Consider the following 18,549-nt stretch of genomic DNA (forward strand, 5'->3'; position numbering starts at 1 on the left):
TTTCTCCTTTTGTTTAGTCACACTCTCCTTTTAAGCTCCTACAAAGAAACCCAGGGCCCTGCATGCTGCCAGTTCCACTAGGGTGTGGATGTAGAGGATGTAGAGGAAGGGGGATGAGGAATCAGTAAGGGAGGCCAGGGATCCGAAACGAGAGGGAGGAAGAGAAAGATATGATTAGAGGCGCAGGGCCAACAAAGAGCCAGACGCAGGCGAACCCAAGCGCCCTGCACCCGGGACGGGCCCCAGGCGCGCCTCCAGCCCAGCGCAGTCCACGCCGCCGGCCTGCACCGGGCGAGGCGCCCCCAGCCCGCACCCGAGGCGGGTCAGTGGCCCCCGCCCCCGGGGCGGTGCCGGGAACACGCGGCGCCTCCGGCGGTCACGTGGGGGCCGCTCCGCCGGGCGGCGCTGCTGCTTCCCGATCGCACCCTCCCAGTGCCGGGGACGCGGCGTTCGTGCTCCCGCCGGAGCCTGGGGAAGCGGAGAGCAGGAGGCGGCCCGGCCCTGCGTCCACAGGATGCCCGCCGCGGAGCCGGGCGCCGCCGTCCTCGTGGAGCAGGCGGAGGCGACGACGCTGCGGGCCGCGGGGCCACGGCGGCAAGGGTAGCGGGGCTGGAGTTGGCCCCGAGGCGCCGAAGGCGGGCGGAGTGGGAGGAGGAGCGGCAGGCATCCTCCGCGGCGCGGCGGGCGGGCGGCGGCCCTGCTGCCCCGGCGCGCCCCTGGCCCGGGAGCCCGGAGAATGCGAGCTGCGCTCCCCGCCGGCCGCCGCCTCCCCCCGCGCCGTGCGCCCGGCGACCCCCGGAGCTGCTCGCGTCGCCGCCGCCCCCCAGCTGCGGGCGCCCGGCCGCTGGCTGCGCTAGGACCCGCCGCCGCCGGTCGCCGAGGGCTGGTAGGAAGGGAGGAGCGGGAGCGAAAGGGCCCCGGAGACTGGCGCCCGCCGGGGCGCAGCGCGGCATGTAGCTGCGGGCTCCCGCGCGAGGGTGTCGGCCCGGCCCCGCCATGGCTGGGACGGACAGCGGGAACCTGAAGACGGTGAGGCTGTGGCGGGACGCCGCCCTGCGCGCCAGGAAGCTGCGGAGCAACCTGCGGCAGCTCAGCCTCAGCGCGGCCGGGGGCTGCCCGGGCACCGACCAGCTCGACTCTCCCGACGCGCCCCAGCTTGTGCTGCCGGCCAACATCGGGGACATTGAGGTGCTGAACCTGGGGAACAACGGCCTGGAGGAGGTGCCCGACGGGCTGGGCTCGGCGCTGGGCAGCCTCCGCGTCCTGGTCCTGCGCCGGAACCGCTTCGCCCGGCTGCCCCCAGCGGTGGCCGAGCTGGGCCATCACCTAACCGAGCTGGACGTGAGCCACAACCGGCTGAGCGTCCTAAGCGCCGAGGTGGTGAGCGCTCTGCGCGAGCTGAGGAAGCTCAACCTCAGCCACAACCAGCTGCCCGCCCTGCCCGCCCAGCTGGGTGCGCTGGTCCACCTGGAGGAGCTGGACGTCAGCTTTAACCGCCTGGCGCACCTGCCCGACTCCCTCTCCTGCCTCTCCCGCCTGCGCACCCTCGACGTGGACCACAACCAGCTCACGGCTTTTCCGTGGCAGCTGCTGCAGCTGGCGGCCCTGGAGGAGCTCGATGTGTCCAGCAACCGGCTGCGGGGCCTACCTGAGGATATCAGTGCCCTGCGTGCCCTCAAGATCCTCTGGCTGAGCGGGACCGAGCTTGGCACCCTGCCCAGCGGCTTCTGCGAGCTGGCCAGCCTGGAGAGCCTCATGCTGGACAACAACGGGCTGCAGGCTTTACCCGCCCAGTTCAGCCGCCTGCAGCGACTCAAGATGCTCAACCTCTCTTCCAACCTCTTGGAGGAGTTCCCTGCCGCGCTGCTGCCCCTGGCTGGTCTGGAGGAGCTCTACCTTAGTCGCAACCAGCTCACTTCCGTGCCGTCCCTGATCTCGGGCCTGGGCCGTCTTCTCACCCTGTGGCTGGATAATAACCGGCTCCGCTACCTGCCTGACTCCATCGTGGAGCTCACGGGCCTGGAGGAGCTGGTCCTGCAGGGGAACCAGATCGCTGTGCTGCCAGACAACTTTGGCCGGCTCTCCCGGGTGGGCCTGTGGAAGATCAGGGACAACCCGCTGATCCAGCCCCCCTACGAGGTCTGTATGAAGGGGATCCCCTACATCGCAGCTTACCAGAAGGAGCTGGCTCATTCCCAGCCGGCGGTCCAGCCCCGCCTCAAGCTGCTCCTGATGGGCCATAAAGCTGCAGGAAAGACCCTGCTCCGTCGCTGCCTCACCGAGGACAGCGTGGAGGGGAACCAAGGAGGAGGGGACAAGGAGAAGAGCCACCTGCCTTCACCTCCTCCCGTGAGCAAGGGCATCGAGGTGACCAGCTGGACAGCGGATGCCTCCCGGGGCCTGCGGTTCATCGTGTATGACTTAGCCGGGGATGACAGTTATGAGGTGATTCAGCCCTTCTTCCTCTCCCCGGGGGCCCTTTATGTGCTGGTGGTGAACTTGGCCACCTATGAGCCGCTCCGCTTTCCCACCACCGTGGGCTCCTTCCTGCATCGGGTAGGGGCCCGGGTGCCTCACGCCGTGGTGTGCGTTGTGGGCACGCACGCCGACCTCTGCGGGGAGCAGGAGCTGGAGGAGAAGTGTCTGGACATCCACCGCCAGATCGCCCTGCAGGAGAAGCATGACGCTGAGGGGCTGAGCCGGCTGGCCCAGGTGGTGGATGAGGCACTGGCCCGGGACTTTGAGCTCCGCTCCGCCAGCCCCCACGCAGCCTACTACGGTGTGTCCGACAAGAACCTTCGGCGGCGCAAGGCCCACTTTCAGTACCTGCTCAACCACCGGCTGCAGATCCTCTCCCCTGTGCTGCCCGTGAGCTGCAGGGACCCACGCCATATACAGCGCCTGCGGGACAAACTGCTCTCAGTGGCCGAGCACCGGGAAATCTTCCCCAACCTCCACAGAGTACTGCCTCGGTCCTGGCAGGTGCTGGAGGAGCTGCACTTCCAGCCCCCTCAGGCGCAGCGGCTCTGGCTCAGCTGGTGGGACTCGGCTCGCCTGGGCCTGCAGGCCGGCCTGACCGAGGACCGGCTGCAGAGCGCCCTCTCCTACCTGCACGAGAGCGGCAAGCTGCTCTACTTTGAGGACAGCCCGGCCCTCAAGGAGCACGTCTTCCACAACCTCTCCCGCCTCATCGACATCCTCAACGTCTTCTTCCAGAGGGATCCTTCCTTGCTGCTGCATAAACTGCTCCTGGGGACCAGCGGCGAGGGCGAGGCTGAGAGCCGGGGTGGAAGCTCCCCGCTGATGGCGCCGCCCGCCCCAAGCCAGGATGCGCTCCGGGCCACCCAGCTCCATCATTATGTGGAAGGCTTTCTGCTGCATGGACTCCTGCCGGCCCACGTCATCCGGCTGCTGCTGAAGCCTCACATCCAGGCTCAGCAGGACCTGCAGCTCCTGCTGGAGCTGCTGGAGAAGATGGGACTCTGTTACTGCCTCAACAAAGCCAAGGGCAAGCCTCTGAATGGGTCCACGGCCTGGTACAAGTTCCCGTGCTATGTGCAGAACGAGGTGCCCCACGCGGAGGCCTGGATTAACGGGACCAACCTGGCCGGGCAGTCCTTTGTGGCTGAGCAGTTGCAGATTGAATATAGTTTTCCCTTCACCTTTCCACCCAGCTTGTTTGCACGCTACAGCGTCCAGATCAACAGCCATGTGGTGCACAGGTCGGATGGCAAACTTCAGATCTTTGCATACAGAGGGAAAGTCCCTGTGGTGGTGAGTTACAGACCTGCCAAGGGGGTCCTGCAGCCGGACACCCTGTCCATTGCCAGCCACGCATCCTTACCGAACATATGGACGGCATGGCAAGCCATAACCCCCTTAGTAGAGGAACTGAATGTGCTACTTCAGGAATGGCCTGGACTGCACTACACTGTGCACATTCTTTGTTCTAAGTGCCTTAAGAGAGGGTCACCGAATCCACACGCTTTCCCAGGTAAGAGGGGAGAGGGATGTGTCTCCCTTGCGGTATGTTTTAAGATGCATTTTGGGAAGATATTTGTTTCTCCTTTGGCAGACTGTTTGCTTAACCTCACTGGCTCCCCAGGAAAGCTTTTCAAGGAAAATAGAGGAGGATTTGGGGACAAGCAAAAGGCAGTAAGTACGTTAGCTATATGAATACAGTCCCCAGTATCATGTATCATACTCTTCTAATAGAAAGACTCAAAATTCCAAGGTGGGTTCCAGTCAAAACATTTCGGATCTCCTTTTCCCTCTTCCCAATTCAGCCCGCCTTTCCTGGAAGGAAATTTCAGATGGTTGAACAGAAGATGAGTGGTGTCTGATGCCGAGCCCTGGGCTATAATGCTTATTAGACACATGTCGAAGGGGTGCTCTGAGTTTGAGATGTCTAGTCTCATATTCTTTTGTTTAAGTTCAGAGTGTGACCATAATGCAGAAATTATTGCTCCTTTTTCTTAAGAAATTCCAGAGAAGAATGTTTCGTAATCGGGGTGAATGATGGATTAGTAAAGACAAAAATGTCAGTCTGTAAGGCATGACTCAATCCTGGGATCACTGTTTCACCCACTGCACTCTAGGGTATGAAAGAGCGATTACTGAAATCTCTAAGGGGAGTTTTTTGGGTATTTCTGGGTAATTTTGTGCTTTACCAACATCTTAAGGCCCGGGTTTTGGTTAAGTGTTAGAGAGTGGAGCTTTATGGAGGTGCTTTGTAAGAGATGGAAGGGACAAGAAACTGACGCGAGTTTTTGTTGGTTTTTTTTCCTCTTTTGGGGAGTGTTTTCCAGCAGACTTTTTTTTTTTTTTTTTTTTTTTAAACTGTTTCAGGTGAGTGGGAGAATTCCAGGACTGGTAGGATTTTTCAAGCCTGGTTAATTGGTATCTAAGTGCCTATTTGGGAACGGGTCCATTTCTTCACCCTTTGGAACTCTTCTCTAAACAGCTCTGATTTTTGTGAAGCAGGCTTAGTTAACATTCCAAGTGTCCTAAGGACAAACCCAATAATAGCATCACTGCCAGTTTCTCCCCTCGGTCCCCCACCTCTGGGTACATTGAGGGGGGTGATGAAACGGAAGACTGTATGCCACTGTCATCTTTGTCCTGGTCTGAATGCTGCTCGTAATAGTATCGGGAAGGAATTGGACACCAATATTTCCGAAGGTAACATCTCCCTGTTGCCCTAGATCTGGGCTGAGTTTAATTCATCAGCTGAAAAAAGCCACCATATCCAGTTACCAGTCAATTAAGCTGTCCATTCTGTATGATTATCTGGTGTCTCGTCACAGTTGGTAGCCCTTTCAGTTTGTTTTATATTTGCCATTGTCTTTATTCATGAAAGCAAAATTCTTCTCTATTGTGCCACTAAATTGAAGAAAGTGGTTGAGAATTACATATTCACAGAGCATATTATTGAAGGAGCTACTTAAAGCCAGTTCTTAACACAAAGATGGAGCATTAATAAAACTGGTGTTATTAACAACAAAGGGGAACACATAGGTTATTGAACAAGTAAGGATCTGTGCAGAGGAATTCGAAGAACTTTGAAGAGTAAACAATGAGGCTGATTTTTTTTTTTCTAATCTCAGCTCTTTATTTTTCAACAGTCATAAATTCCACAAACAAGCTGTCTCCAGATGCAGAGACAACCCCATTCTCTTGTTATTGTTTTGCCTTTTTGTCTTTCAAGGAGGTCACCTGGTTTGCGATCCAGGCTATAGGGAAGAGGTGGCTTTCTCAACGTAAAAAGCAATTAAATGATTGAAAATTGTCAAATTATCTTATGTAGTGAGTAGGAATAACTCATCAGCTGTTTTTATAATATGGACTGTAGGTTTCTGTCTTGTTCATGGTCAGAGAAAGAAATTATCTTTTTTGCTTCGTTCAGGATTGATTTCTGTCAAAAGCAGCAGAGGGTACAGAGTAGCGGGAAAAGATGATTATAGTACATTTATTACATTAAGAAGACAAAGAAAAAACCACATTTTCCTCTTTCATAATTTTCTGTGATAGCCATCATTTGTTAGTATTTGTCACAATTCTGAAAGATTTGAGAAGAGCTAAAATAATGAAAAGCTAGAAGGTGATGTAGGAACAAACATATAACGTTCGGTGTTCAGTTAGTGAGGGCATACATTTAAAAATATGCTCAATGAGTCCCTGGATTATTAAAATATATTGTAACTCAGCAGAAACCTTTGAATCTCTTGGTAGCCTTTTGTTTCTTTAAGAAGTCATTTTGCTTTTTAGAGACATGAAAAAAGTTGGTAGCCTTTTGTTTCTTTAAGAAGTCATTTTGCTTTTTAGAGACATGAAAAAAGTTGGTTACTTAGTTTTACATTTTATTAAAGTGTCAGGTTATCTTGTAAATTAGCAATTTTATATACAATGGTGAAAAAACACTGTTAAATTTGTTTCAGCTTCAAGACATTAAGATTAAATAGGAAATTAAAGTGTCTCCTTTGATTTTATATGGAAGAAACAAAGTTGCATTATCTTAAAAAGTAAGTGTGTGTGTGTGTGTGTGTGTGTGTGTGTGAAAAGCCTATTTTGGCCCTGTGTCTGTGGATGGGACATTGAATTTTCTGGTCTGAGCTGCACTGAGGTAGTTGGCCTAGGGAAGTATAACGCTAGATTTCTCTTTTCTTATTTTGATTTACAAAAGAAATGCAATGTTTTGGAAAATCCTTAGTCACCAGGCCACTTGTTTGGAAAAGTTCTTGTAAAAAAGATCTAAGCACTGTGTCAGAGAGGTCACCTGTTTGTTTCATTTGAGATAAATGGGTTGGGTGATCAGAGAGGCTTTCGGAAACTCAAAGAAGGCCCATGATGCAGCCTACAGGTCAGGTGTGAGTCTTTATTACTTTCTGCAACTTTACTGCCAGCACCTGACCGCCAGGTTGCGTCCTCCTTAACGAGGGAACTCTGTGGAATGTTCTTGGCCTTGAGTAAGTTTCTTCTTGCGGGATATTTATCTATGCTCTCGTTCTTTTCCACCAACATGACATCTAAACCAGGAGAGCTGACTGCTCCTGAGGTTGGATAATGTGTGGCCTACGGATGTAAGATGTGGAGGTGAGGACGGAGGTCCACAGCGAGATTCTAGTGCTCTGCTATTTCAGTATTTGAAAGGATGCTGTGTGTTTTTAAATTGGAAGAGTGCATCTTGGTGAGTTGAACTTGGGCCGCGTGTGATTTTTCATGAAATATCCTACTCTCCAAATTATTCAAGGTCACTCTTAAGAATAATTAGAAAGCAACCCAGAGCAGTAGGCAGAGAATTGGTAGATGATCTTTTATATATTTGATCCCTTTCATTCACTCAGTTGCTCAGCACCCTGCCGCTTCTCCCTAGTCAAGTGCCTTTTGTCCTTGTTTAATTTCTTACACACTCTGTACCTCTCTGAAGCCCTCAGTGAATTTTGCCTTGTTCTGTAGCTGTTTGTGTAGGTCATAATATCTCTTTGATTAGCTTGTTCACTTGCTTCCTCCAAGCAGGAAACATGCCTGAGGCTTTGTGGCTTCTGTAAGAGCCTCTCAACTGTCTGCTGGATGACTGGTCTTTGTGAGAAATCTCTTTTTTGTTTTCTTTGGTAGTCACACACTCTGTCAGATTCCCAGGTGGTACTCTTGCAGTCATCTCGCTTTGTCCTGTGTCCCAGCTTCCCTCCCCCACACTTGTCCCTCTGGTGTTCTCCTCGTCACTGTATTACTGGCCTTGCCCTTGAATGGGCCCTTCACTTTGACCACTGAAGCAAAGCAAAATTCTTGCCTTGTTCTATCTCAGTTTTAGAGTTCCTGGAATTTGAGCATGACCTAGTTGCTTAGATTGAATTAGTCATTGTTTTTAATTTTGCAAAGGTTATTAAATATCTTTCTGGTTTGGCTTTATTAATACTGACGCTGCTCGGCTTTTGTTTTTGTGGAGAGGCCTCTTTGAACTCTCTTGGGCTTTGTTTCATAGAAACATCAAAACCTTCATCATGCAGTGGATGAAAGAAACTCCCTGCGTAACAGAATTCAAAGACTTGAAAGGCCTTTGGAGTGTTCAAATTGTTTTGAATATTAGGTGCCTCTTCTTTAAACTCTAGAATAAACTCTCAAGTCCATCCCTGCACAAGTTTAGAATTTCCTAGAGAAAGTATTTTTTAATTTGTTAACAGACATTTAGTGTCGTCCTCTGCCACCTGCTCGTCTCATCCTCCAGGAAACCTCACCTATTTTAGTTCTTACTCATTTCCTTCATCTGAACACCTAGAACACGTATAGGGTGTACTTCACAGGGTTTTTCTGAGCATTAGGTGAGAGACTGTGTCGAGGAAAGCAGTTACCCCCCCCCCCCCCACCGTGTCTGGAGGAAGTGAGGGTGGGGATGGCTGACATGGGAGTGAGCATTTCTGGTTGATTTCTCCCTTCACCCACCAACTTGCTTCTCTCTATGGGAGTCTGTTTTGATTAAGGATCTGACCATCCATCCATCAGGGAGCTTTTTTTGTTTTTTAAAACGCAGGGGACCAGTAGTGCTGGTCTCATCTCTTGCCCTCTCTTGTCTGCTGCAGCCGAGGCCCTTCGGGGCTGGAGAGGAGAGTTGTTTGTGTTTCAGGCTCTGCTTGGGGCAGGCCCAGCCCCGTCTCTGTTCCCCTGGTTCACCTGCTCTGATTGCAAAACCAGGTGTCAGGTTGCTGTCAGGTTTACTGTCCTCTGGGGGCCGGCTACCTTCACTTCAGTGGGGAGGGCTGTGGAGGCCTCATTTTGGCCTGCCTTCCACAAACCTGCTCTGGCACTCGTGAAGCTGACCCTTCGGATCCCAGTTTAGTGCCTCGAGTCTGCATGGCCTGTAGAACCCAGAGTGATTGACAGACATCTCAGACAGCCACAGCATACGTACGATGACGTGTCTTTCTTGAACCACCAAGACCCTCTCCGTGAAAGGTGTGGCAGTTTGCTCTGCGGTTGTACCCTCACTTCTCTGAGTTCTGATGTCTCATGTGACGGCACACCGCGCCCTGGACGGTGCCTGGCACAGGGCCGAGCAGGTAGAAGGGATTCAAAGCGGATTGGTTATTTTTGAAGAACTCAAAAAATTCTAGTGTTTCTTAATTGATTCCTTGGCAGAGTGGTGTTTTTTAGGTTGCTTGTGATGTTTTTTATCTCAAAGTGTGTACTTTTTTTTTTTTTTTTGTGGTACGCGGGCCTCTCACTGTTGTGGCCTCTCCCGTTGCGGAGCACAGGCTCCGGACGCGCAGGCTCAGCGGCCATGGCTCACGGGCCTAGCCGCTCGGCGGCATGTTGGATCTTCCCGCACCGGGGCACGAACCCGTGTCCCCTGCACTGGCAGGCGGACTCTCAACCACTGTGCCACCAGGGAAGCCCTCAAAGTGTGTACTTTAAGAGAAGCATGTATAATTTTCCCATGGGATTTTTCTGCCACATCAATCCCTGCCCTCTGTGTACATCCTCCTGACTCTTACAGAGATTGGGGAGGAGTGGGCGACGGGCAGCTTATCAGGATGAAGGTGAGTGAAGGGTGGGAGTTGGCTACAGAAAGCTTCCACTACCTGACATCACAGTCACTCTCCTTGAGGCAGTGGGTACTCCCCTCCCTCCTGTCTCATAGCTCTTTTTTTCTTTCCTTTTTCTTTTATTTTTTTGGGAATTTTTGAATTTTCTTTATACAGCAGGTTTGTATTATCCATTTTATACATATTAGTGTGTACATGTCAATCCCAATCTCCCAATTCATCACACCATACCCGCCTACCCCCCGCCCCCATTGTCCACTTTCCCCGCTTGGTGTCCATAGGTTTGTTCTCTACATCTGTGTCTCTATTTCTGGCCTGCAAACCGGTTCATCTGTACCATTCTTCTAGGTTCCACATATATGCGTTAATATATGATATTGTTTTTTTCTGAGTTACTTCACTCTGTATGACAGTCTCTAGATCCATCCACATCTCAACAAATGACCAATTTTGTTCCTTTTTATGGCTGAGTAATATTCCATTGTATATATGTACCACATCTTCTTTATCCATTCCTCTGTCGATGGGCATTTAGGTTGCTTCCATGACCTGGCTATTGTAAATAGTGCTTCAGTGAACATTGGGGTGCATGTGTCATTTTGAATTATGGTTTTCTCGGGGTATATGCCCAGTAGTGGGATTGCTGGATCATATGGTAATTGTAGTTTTAGTTTTTTAAGAAACCTCCATACTCTTCTCCATAGTGGCTGTATCAATTTAGATTCCCCACCAACAGTGCAAGAGGGTTCCCTTTTCTCCACACCCTCTCCAACATTTGTTGTTTGTAGATTTTCTGATGATGCCCATTCTAACTAGTGTGAGGTGATACATCATTGTAGTTTTGATTTGCATTTCTCTAATAATTAGTGATGTTGAGCAGCTTTTCATGTGCTTCTTGGCCATCTGTATGTCTTTTGGAGAAATGTCTATTTAGGTCTTCTGCCCATTTTTGGATTGATTGTTTGTCCTTTTAATATTGAGCTGCATAAGCTGTTTATATATTGTGGAGATTAATCCTTTGTCCATTGATTCGTTTGCAAATATTTTCTCCCATTCTGAGGGTTTTCTTTTCATCTTGTTTGTAGTTTCCTTTGCTTTGCAAAAGCTTTTAAGTTTCATTAGGTCCCATTTGTTTATTTTTGTTTTTATTTCCATTACTTTAGGAGGTGGATCAAAAAAGACCTTGCTGCGATTTATGTCAAAGAGTGTTCTTCCTGTGTTTTCCTCTAAGAGTTTTATAGTGTCCAGTCTTACATTTAGGTCTCTAATCCATCTGGAGTTTATTTGTTTATGGTGTTAGGTAGTGTTCTAATTTCATTCTTTTACATGTAGCTGTCCAGTTTTCCCAGCACCACTTATTGAAGAGACTGTCTTTTCTCCACTGAATATCCTTGCCTCCTTTGTCATAGATTAGTTGACCATAGGTGCGTGGGTTTATCTCTGGGCTTTCTATCCTCTTCCATTGATCTATATTTCTGTTTTTGTGCCAGCACCATATTGTGTTGATTACTGTAGCTTTGTAGTATAGTCGGAAGTCAGGAAGTCTGATTCCTCCAGCTCTGTTTTTTTCCCTCAAGACTGCTTTGGCTATTCAGGGTCTTTTGTGTCTCCATACAAATTTTAAGATTTTTTTGTTCTAGCTCTGTGAAAAATGCCATTGGTAATTTATCCGTAGATTGCTTTGGGTAGTATAGTCATTTTCACAATATTGATTCTTCCAATCCAAGAACATGGTGTATCTCTCCATCTGTTTGTATCATCTTTATTTCATCAGTGTGTTATAGTTTTCTGCATACAGGTCTTTTGTCTCCCTAGGTAGGTTTATTCTTGGTATTTTATTCTTTTTGTTGCAATGGTAAATGGGAGTGTTTCCTTAATTTCTCTTTCAGATTTTTCATCATTAGTGTATAGTAATGCAAGAGATTTCTGTGCATTAATTTTGTATCCTGCTACTTTACCAAATTCATTGATTAGCTCTAGTAGTTGTCTGGTGGCATCTTTAGGATTCTCTATGTATAGTTTCATGTCATCTGCAAACAGTGATAGTTTTACTTCTTTTCCAATTTGTATTCCTTTTATTTCTTTTTCTTCTTTGATTGCCGTGGCTAGGACTTCCAAAACTATGTTGAATAATAGTGGTGAGAGTGGACATCCTTGTCTTGTTCCTGATCTTAGAGGAAATGCATTCAGTTTTTTACCATTGAGAGTGATGTTTGCTGTGCGTTTGTCGTATATGGCTTTTATTATGTTGAGGTAGGTTCCCTCTATGCTCACTTTCTGGAGAGTTTTTATCATAAATGGATGTTGAATTTTGTCAAAAGCTTTTTCTGCATCTATTGAGATGATCGCATGGTTTTCCTTCAATTTGTTAATATGGTGTATCACATTGATTGATTTGCGTATATTGACGAATCCTTGCATCCCTGGGATAAATTTCACTTGATCGTGGTGTATGATCTTTTTAATGTGTTTTTGGATTCTGTTTGCTAGTATTATTTTGAGGATTTTTGCATCTATATTCATCAGTAATATTGGTCTGTAATTTTCTTTTTTTGTAGTATCTTTGTCTGGTTTTGGTATCAGGGTGATGGTGGCCTCATAGAATGAGTTTGGGAGTGTTCCTTCCTCTGCAATTTTGAAAAAGTTTAAGAAGGATGGGTGTTAGCTCTTTTCTAAATGTTTGATAGAATTCACCTGTGAAGCCATCTGGTCCTGGACTTTTGTTTGTTGGAAGATTTTTAATCACAGTTTCAATATTATTACTTGTGACTGGTCTGTTCATATTTTCTATTTCTTCCTGGTTCAGTCTAGGAAGGTTATACCTTTCTAAGAATTTGTCCATTTCTTCCAGGTTGTCCATTTTACTGGCATAGAGTTGCTTGTAGTAGTCTCTTAGGATGCTTTGTACTTCTGCAGTGTCTGTTGTAACTTCTCCTTTTTCATTTCTAATTTTATTGAGTTGAGTCCTCTTCCTCTTTTTCTTGATGAGTCTGGCTAATGGTTTATCCATTTTGTTTATCTTCTCAAAGAACCAGCTTTTAGTTTTTCTGATCTTTGCTGTTGTTTTCTTTGTTTCTATTTCATTTATTTCTGCTCTGTTCTTTATGATTTCTTTCCATCTACTAACTTCGGGTTTTGTTTGTTCTTCTTTCCCTAGTTCCTTTAGATGTAAGGTTAGATTGTGTATTTGAGGTTTTTCTTGTTTCTTGAGGTAGGCTTGTATTGCTATAAAGTTCCCTCTTAGCACCGCTTTTGCTGCATCCCGTAGGTTTTGGATCATGGTGTTTTCGTTGTAATTTATCTCTAGGTATTTTTTGCTTTCCTCTTTGATTTCTTCAGTGATCTCTTGGTTATTTAGTAACATATAGTTTAGCGTCCATGTGTTTGTGTTTTTTACGTGTTTTCCCCTGTAACTGATTTCTAATTGCCTAGTGTTGTGGTCAGAAAAGATGTTTGAAATGGTTTCAGTTTTCTTAAATTTACCAAGGCTTGATTTGTGACCCAAGATGTGATCTATCCTGGAGAATGTTCTGTGTGCACTTGAGAAGAAAGTGTAATCTGCTATCTTTGGATGGAATGTCCTGTAAATATCAATTAAATCTATCTGGTCTACTGTGTCATTTAAAGCTTGTGTTTCCTTATTAATTTTCTGTTTGGATGGTCTGTCCATTGGTGTAAGTGAGGTGTTCAAGTCCCCCACTATTGTTGTGATTTCCTCTCTTATACCTGTTAGCAGTTGCCTTATGTATTGAGGTCCTCCTATGTTGGGTGCATATATATTTATAATTGTTATATCTTCTTCTTGGATTGATCCCTTGATCATTATGTAGTGTCCTTCCTTGTCTCTTTTTTTAATAAATTTATTTATTTATTTATTTATTTTTGGCTGTGTTGGGTCTTCGTTGCTGTGTGTGGGCTTTCTCTAGTTGCGGCGAGTGGGGGCTATTCTTTGTTGCGGTGTGTGGGTTTCTCACTGCAGTGGCTTCTCGTTGCGGAGCATGGGCTCTAGGCGTATGGGCTTCAGTAGTTGTGGCACGTGGGCTCAGTAGTTGTGGCTGGTAGGCTCAAGAGCTCAGGTTCAATAGTTGTGGCACACGGGCTTAGTTGCTCCGCGGCATGTGGGATCTTCCCGAACCAGGGCTCGAACCCGTATCCCCTGCATTGGCAGGCAGATTCTTAACCACTGCGCCACCAGGGAAGTCCCCTTCCTTGTCTCTTGTAACATTCTTTATTTTAAAGTCTATTTTACCTGATAGTATTGCAACTCCAGCTTTCTTTTGATTTCCATTTTCATGGAATATCTTTTTCCATCCCCTCACTTTCAGCCTGTATGTGTCCCTAGGTCTGAAGTGGGTCTATTGTAGACGGCATATATATGCGTCTTGTTTTTATATCCATTCAGCCCGTCTGTGTCTTTTGGCTGGGGCATTTAATCCATTTACATTCAAGGTCATTATTGGATGCATGTTCCTGTTAACCATTTTCTTAATTGTTTTGGGATTGTTTTTGTAGGTCCTTTTCTTCTCTTTTGTTTCCCACTTAGAGAAGTTCCTTTAGCATTTGTTGTAGAGCTGGTTTGGTGGTGCTGAATTCTCTTAGCTTTTGCTTGTCTGTAAAGCTTTTGATTTCTCTATCGAATCTGAATGAGATCCTTGCTGGGTAGGGTAATCTTGGTTGTAGGTTCTTCCCTTTCATCACTTTAAGTATGTCATGCCACTCCCTTCTGGCTTGTAGAGTTTCTGCTGAGAAATCAGCTGTTAACCTTATGGGAGTTCCCTTGTATGTTATTTGTTGTTTTTCCCTTGTTGCTTTCAATAGTGTTTCTTTGTCTTTAATTTTTGCCAATTTGAGTACTATGTGTCTCGGCATGTTTCTCCTTGGGTTTATCCTGCCTGGGACTCTGTGCCCTTCCTGAACTTGGGTGGCTATTTCCTTTCCCACGTTAGGGAAGTTTTCGACTGTAATCTCTTCAAATATTTTCTCTGGTCCTTTCTCTCTCTTCCTTCTGGGACCCCTATAATGCGAATGTTGTTGTGTTTAATGTTGTCCCAGAGGTCTCTTAGGCTGTCTTCCTTTCTTTTCACTCATTTTTCTTTATTCTGTTCCATGTCATAGCTCTTTCTTTCTAACTAGCCCCCTACCCTTCCTTGACATTGGCCTTAAGAAGTGGGAAAGTATAAATGGTAAGGAGAGTGAATGTCTGATGGTGGCAATGCAGGAAAGAAGGTGTTTTCCGTGGTGTGTCCCAGCTGTTTTGCCTTCTTCCAAGTGCTGTTGCTTTCCAGAAGCTCCTTCCAGGTTTCTTGCTGGTTTGAGTTCAGGGGAGACCGTAGAAGAGTTGCTGGCCGGAACGAACGCAGCGATGGTTCGTGTGTGCTATACTCTGTGGTAACAACTCCCAGACACCACTGCCAGCGGGCCTGACTTATTCATGGAGAGCAAGGAGAAAACATTTTCAGTTATTTTTATTTTTGGCGCAGAATGCAAGAAAACATTTTCTCATTTTTCCTTCCTCGACCTAATCTCTTAGCTGCAAATAGTGATGCCTTGTTTCTTAAAGAGTAAATTAGCGAAAAACCATCAGCAAACTTCTTTCTCTTTAGCTGTCGGTTTACAGATGGCAAGGAATACTGAAGGCGAAAGAAAGTGGAAGTGGGGAGCATGGGAGCAGGGGAGAGGCGTTCGGGTCCTGGTGAGTTACTGAGGTGGGTTCGCATGGCCATCGCGAGCCTGGAGCCTGTTTGACCGCCTCAGGAAGGAACTTCCTGCCCTGGACTGGCAGCCCTAGGCACCCGGGCTGTCCCAGCTGTTTCCTTCGCTTTTGCAAATCTGTGCACAAGGGTGCTTAGGAGAAGGGCAAGGAGGAAAGGAAGTTGTGTTAAGTTGTGTAAGTTGTTGTGTTAAGTTGTATCAAGACTGCTCTTTGAGGGTTCCCTGTTTTGTGCCTGCCTTTCTGCTTTTTGGGTGGGGTGGCTTACCGAGTCTAGCCCTGCTGCTTTCTTCCTCCTCTTCCTCCTTTTTATCCAGGTGAAATTCACATACATGAAATTAACCTTTTTTTTTTTTTTTTTTTTTTTTTTTGCTGTACGCGGGCCTCTCACTGCCGTGGCCTCTCCAGTTGCGGAGCACAGGCTCCGGACGCGCAGGCTCAGCCGCCATGGCTCACGAGCCCAGCCGCTCCGCAGCATGTGGGATCTTCCCGGACCGGGGCACGAACCCGCGTCCCCTGCATCGGCAGGCGGACTCTCAACCACTGCGCCGCCAGGGAAGCCCGAAATTAACCTTTTTTTAAAAAAAAATTATTTTTGGCTGTGTTGGGTTTTCATTTCTGTGTGAGGGCTTTCTCTAGTTGTGGCAAGTGGGGGCCACTCTTTATCACGGCGCGCGGGCCTCTCACTATCGCGGTCTCTCATGTTGCGGAGCACAGGCTCCAGACGCGCAGGCTCAGTAGTTGTGGCTCACGGGCCTAGTTGCTCCGAGGCATGTGGGATCTTCCCGGACCAGGGCTGGAACCCGTGTCCCCTGGCAGGTAGATTCTCAACCACTGTGCCACCAGGGAAGCCCAACCGTTTTCTTTCTTTCTTTTTTTTTTTTTTTGCGATACGCGGGCCTCTCACTGTTGTGGCCTCTCCCGTTGCAGAGCACAGGCTCCGGACGCGCAGGCTTAGCGACCATGGCTCACGGGCTTAGCCGCTCCGCGGCATGTGGGATCTTCCCGGACCGGGGCACGAACCCATGTCCCCTGCATTGGCAGCTGGACTCTCAACCACTGCGCCACCAGGGAAGCCCCCAACCGTTTTCTTTTAATGTAAAGTTTTTTGTTTTTTTTTAATGAGTAACATAGGCAAAATTAAAGTCAAAATTTTATTTAAAGAATTCGCGTTATGATTCCCTCCACTGCCAATCACCTTAGTTCCTCAATGTTTGAGTCATAATCTTCAAGATAGTCCTTTTAAAAAGAACTTTTGCTCAGACCACAGTTGTCATATTAGTAAGTCCACAATTGTGTTTAGTTGGGATTCTTTGATCTCTACTTGAATAGGAGATGCTTCAAAAATTCCCCACCTGTAATCTTTGGGTTCCAGTTTCTTCAAGCAATTTACTTTAGGGCCCTGGAAGTTAAATTGTAGGAAGTACATTAATATTTTGGCAGATGATCTAAAATATATTGTTCCTTCATCATTTCTAATATTGAAAAGGTTTGTGACATCCAGTTTTCACTCACGAGCCTAGCAAAACATGTTACAGGTCTCCTTGTCACCACTGCAATAAACTTACTGTGATGGAAACAAATCCTGTGTCTCAGTGTGGCCGCATCAGTAATATCTGGACACCATGCACAACAGTTCCCATTTGCATCTAGAATGAAGCTTGAAATGAACCATTTTACAGTGAACAGTTCCCTGGCGTTTAGTGTACTCACAGTGCTATGCAGCCACAGCTGTAAGTCAGGTGCTTCTGGAGGGAAGGAGCCAGTCAGGTCGGTGGCTTTCTTCCTGGGGCGAATGTTCTGGAACTCTTTTGCCAGACTCTTTGTGGCAACTTTCCTTCTAAGACATGACTTGAGAAGGGATTTTTAAGCTAGGCCTTGAGATGCCACGTTGATGAACCTCCTTTAGCACAGCTGCCATGAGAATCCTCTTCCTTAGTGTTGATGGGAGGACAGAAAGTAGGACATGGAGACTTCTGGTCTGTGCTGTGCATATGTGACTTAATTGGGGGCTGACACACAAAGGACATGTAGGAAAGAAGCACAAATAAGTACTGTGTAATTACTGTCTTCTGTACAGTGCTTTCTTCCCATATAGATTTTGAGTAGAGTTCTGGAATGATTGGCAAGGCCATAGGCAGGTATGAGGGTTAAGGGGATGGGGTTGCATTGATTCAAAATTAGGTTGTTACCAGATTAGGCAGACACGTGTACCATACGTTTATGAGCTGGATGCTGTCATCCATCACTGTTGGGTACCTTCTGTAAACAGAAGTCTGTACCAAACTGGGATTTTTAGGAGAATAAAATAAAATACCTGGCCGTGGTCATGAGGAGCTGAGATGGGATTTTGGTTGATGTAGTTGTTGACTCTGGTACATATGGAATCTGACTATATATGGAGAAATTCATTGCATGTTTGAGGAATGACTGGAAAAAACTGGCTTTTGATTTTCTAGAAGAAAATGTCATATGGAAAAAAATCAGGTATAATTTTGAATTTGCTTGACATAGTCATTCTTTTCAGTTATCTACAGTTTAGATCATTTGTTTGCAAGAAATCTCAGGCAGATCTCGAGAGGATGCTGAAAAAGGAAAAGGCATTGTTTCTGAGGATTTCTCAAAACTTCCAAAACTAATCAGCCTTTTAAGAGGAGGGAAGTGCCTCCTCTTCAGGAATCTTTTACATGTTTCAGAGTCGTTTATGGATTTGCTTCTGTTTTGAGAGGGATTGCCATCAGCAGTGACTTCTGAACCCCAAAGACTGCGTGAACACTGCCTCCAAAGACAGTCTAAATTAAATCGGGTACTGCCATATTAAAAAGATATGGCTGGGCTTCCCTGGTGGCGCAGTGGTTGAGAGTCCGCCTGCCGATGCAGGGGATGCGGGTTCGTGCCCCGGTCCGGGAAGATCCCACATGCCGCGGAGCGGCTGGGCCCGTGAGCCATGGCCGCTGAGCCTGCGCGTCGGGAGCCTGTGCTCCGCACCGAGAGAGGCCACAACAGTGAGAGGCCCGCGTACCGCAAAAAAAAAAAAGATATGGCTGCTGTTTAGAGATGTCTTTGTTGAGGGACACTTTGTTGGGGTGGTTTACTATTCTTAGCATATTAAATGTTGAGAGAATTAAAGAGTTAATTTTCTTGGGTCCTCCCCGCTCCTAAAATGAAGCATGTGATCTGAACATTGTATTAGTACTGTGTTACAGTAGTAGTGAATTTGGAGGTAGTAGAACACGCCTCCCTTTCTTTCTTTCTTTTTTTTTTGAAAAGAGGATGTTTAGAAAAAAGATAATGGAGAAG

General features: G+C 47.4%; 1 protein-coding gene and 1 non-coding gene across 6 annotated transcripts in view; one reads left to right on the forward strand and one right to left on the reverse strand.

The window, feature by feature from the left end:
- Positions 1–899: 899 nt before the first annotated feature.
- The window catches only part of MFHAS1 (multifunctional ROCO family signaling regulator 1), a 115,929-nt gene continuing 98,279 nt past the window's right edge, over positions 900–18,549 (forward strand). For all 5 annotated transcript variants that reach the window (XM_060001257.1, XM_060001256.1, XM_060001259.1 and 2 more), the window contains exon 1: positions 900–3,994. In XM_060001257.1, coding sequence (XP_059857240.1) covers positions 997–3,994 — 2,998 coding nt within the window. In that variant the 5' untranslated portion in view covers positions 900–996. The remainder of the gene's footprint in view (positions 3,995–18,549) is intronic.
- Positions 16,777–16,911, reverse strand: LOC132417783 (small nucleolar RNA SNORA1). Its single transcript, XR_009517933.1, has one exon. It is a non-coding gene; the product is annotated as a small nucleolar RNA SNORA1 (small nucleolar RNA).

Source organism: Delphinus delphis, chromosome 21 (genome assembly GCF_949987515.2).
Source record: "Delphinus delphis chromosome 21, mDelDel1.2, whole genome shotgun sequence".
Lineage (NCBI taxonomy): Eukaryota > Metazoa > Chordata > Mammalia > Artiodactyla > Delphinidae > Delphinus > Delphinus delphis.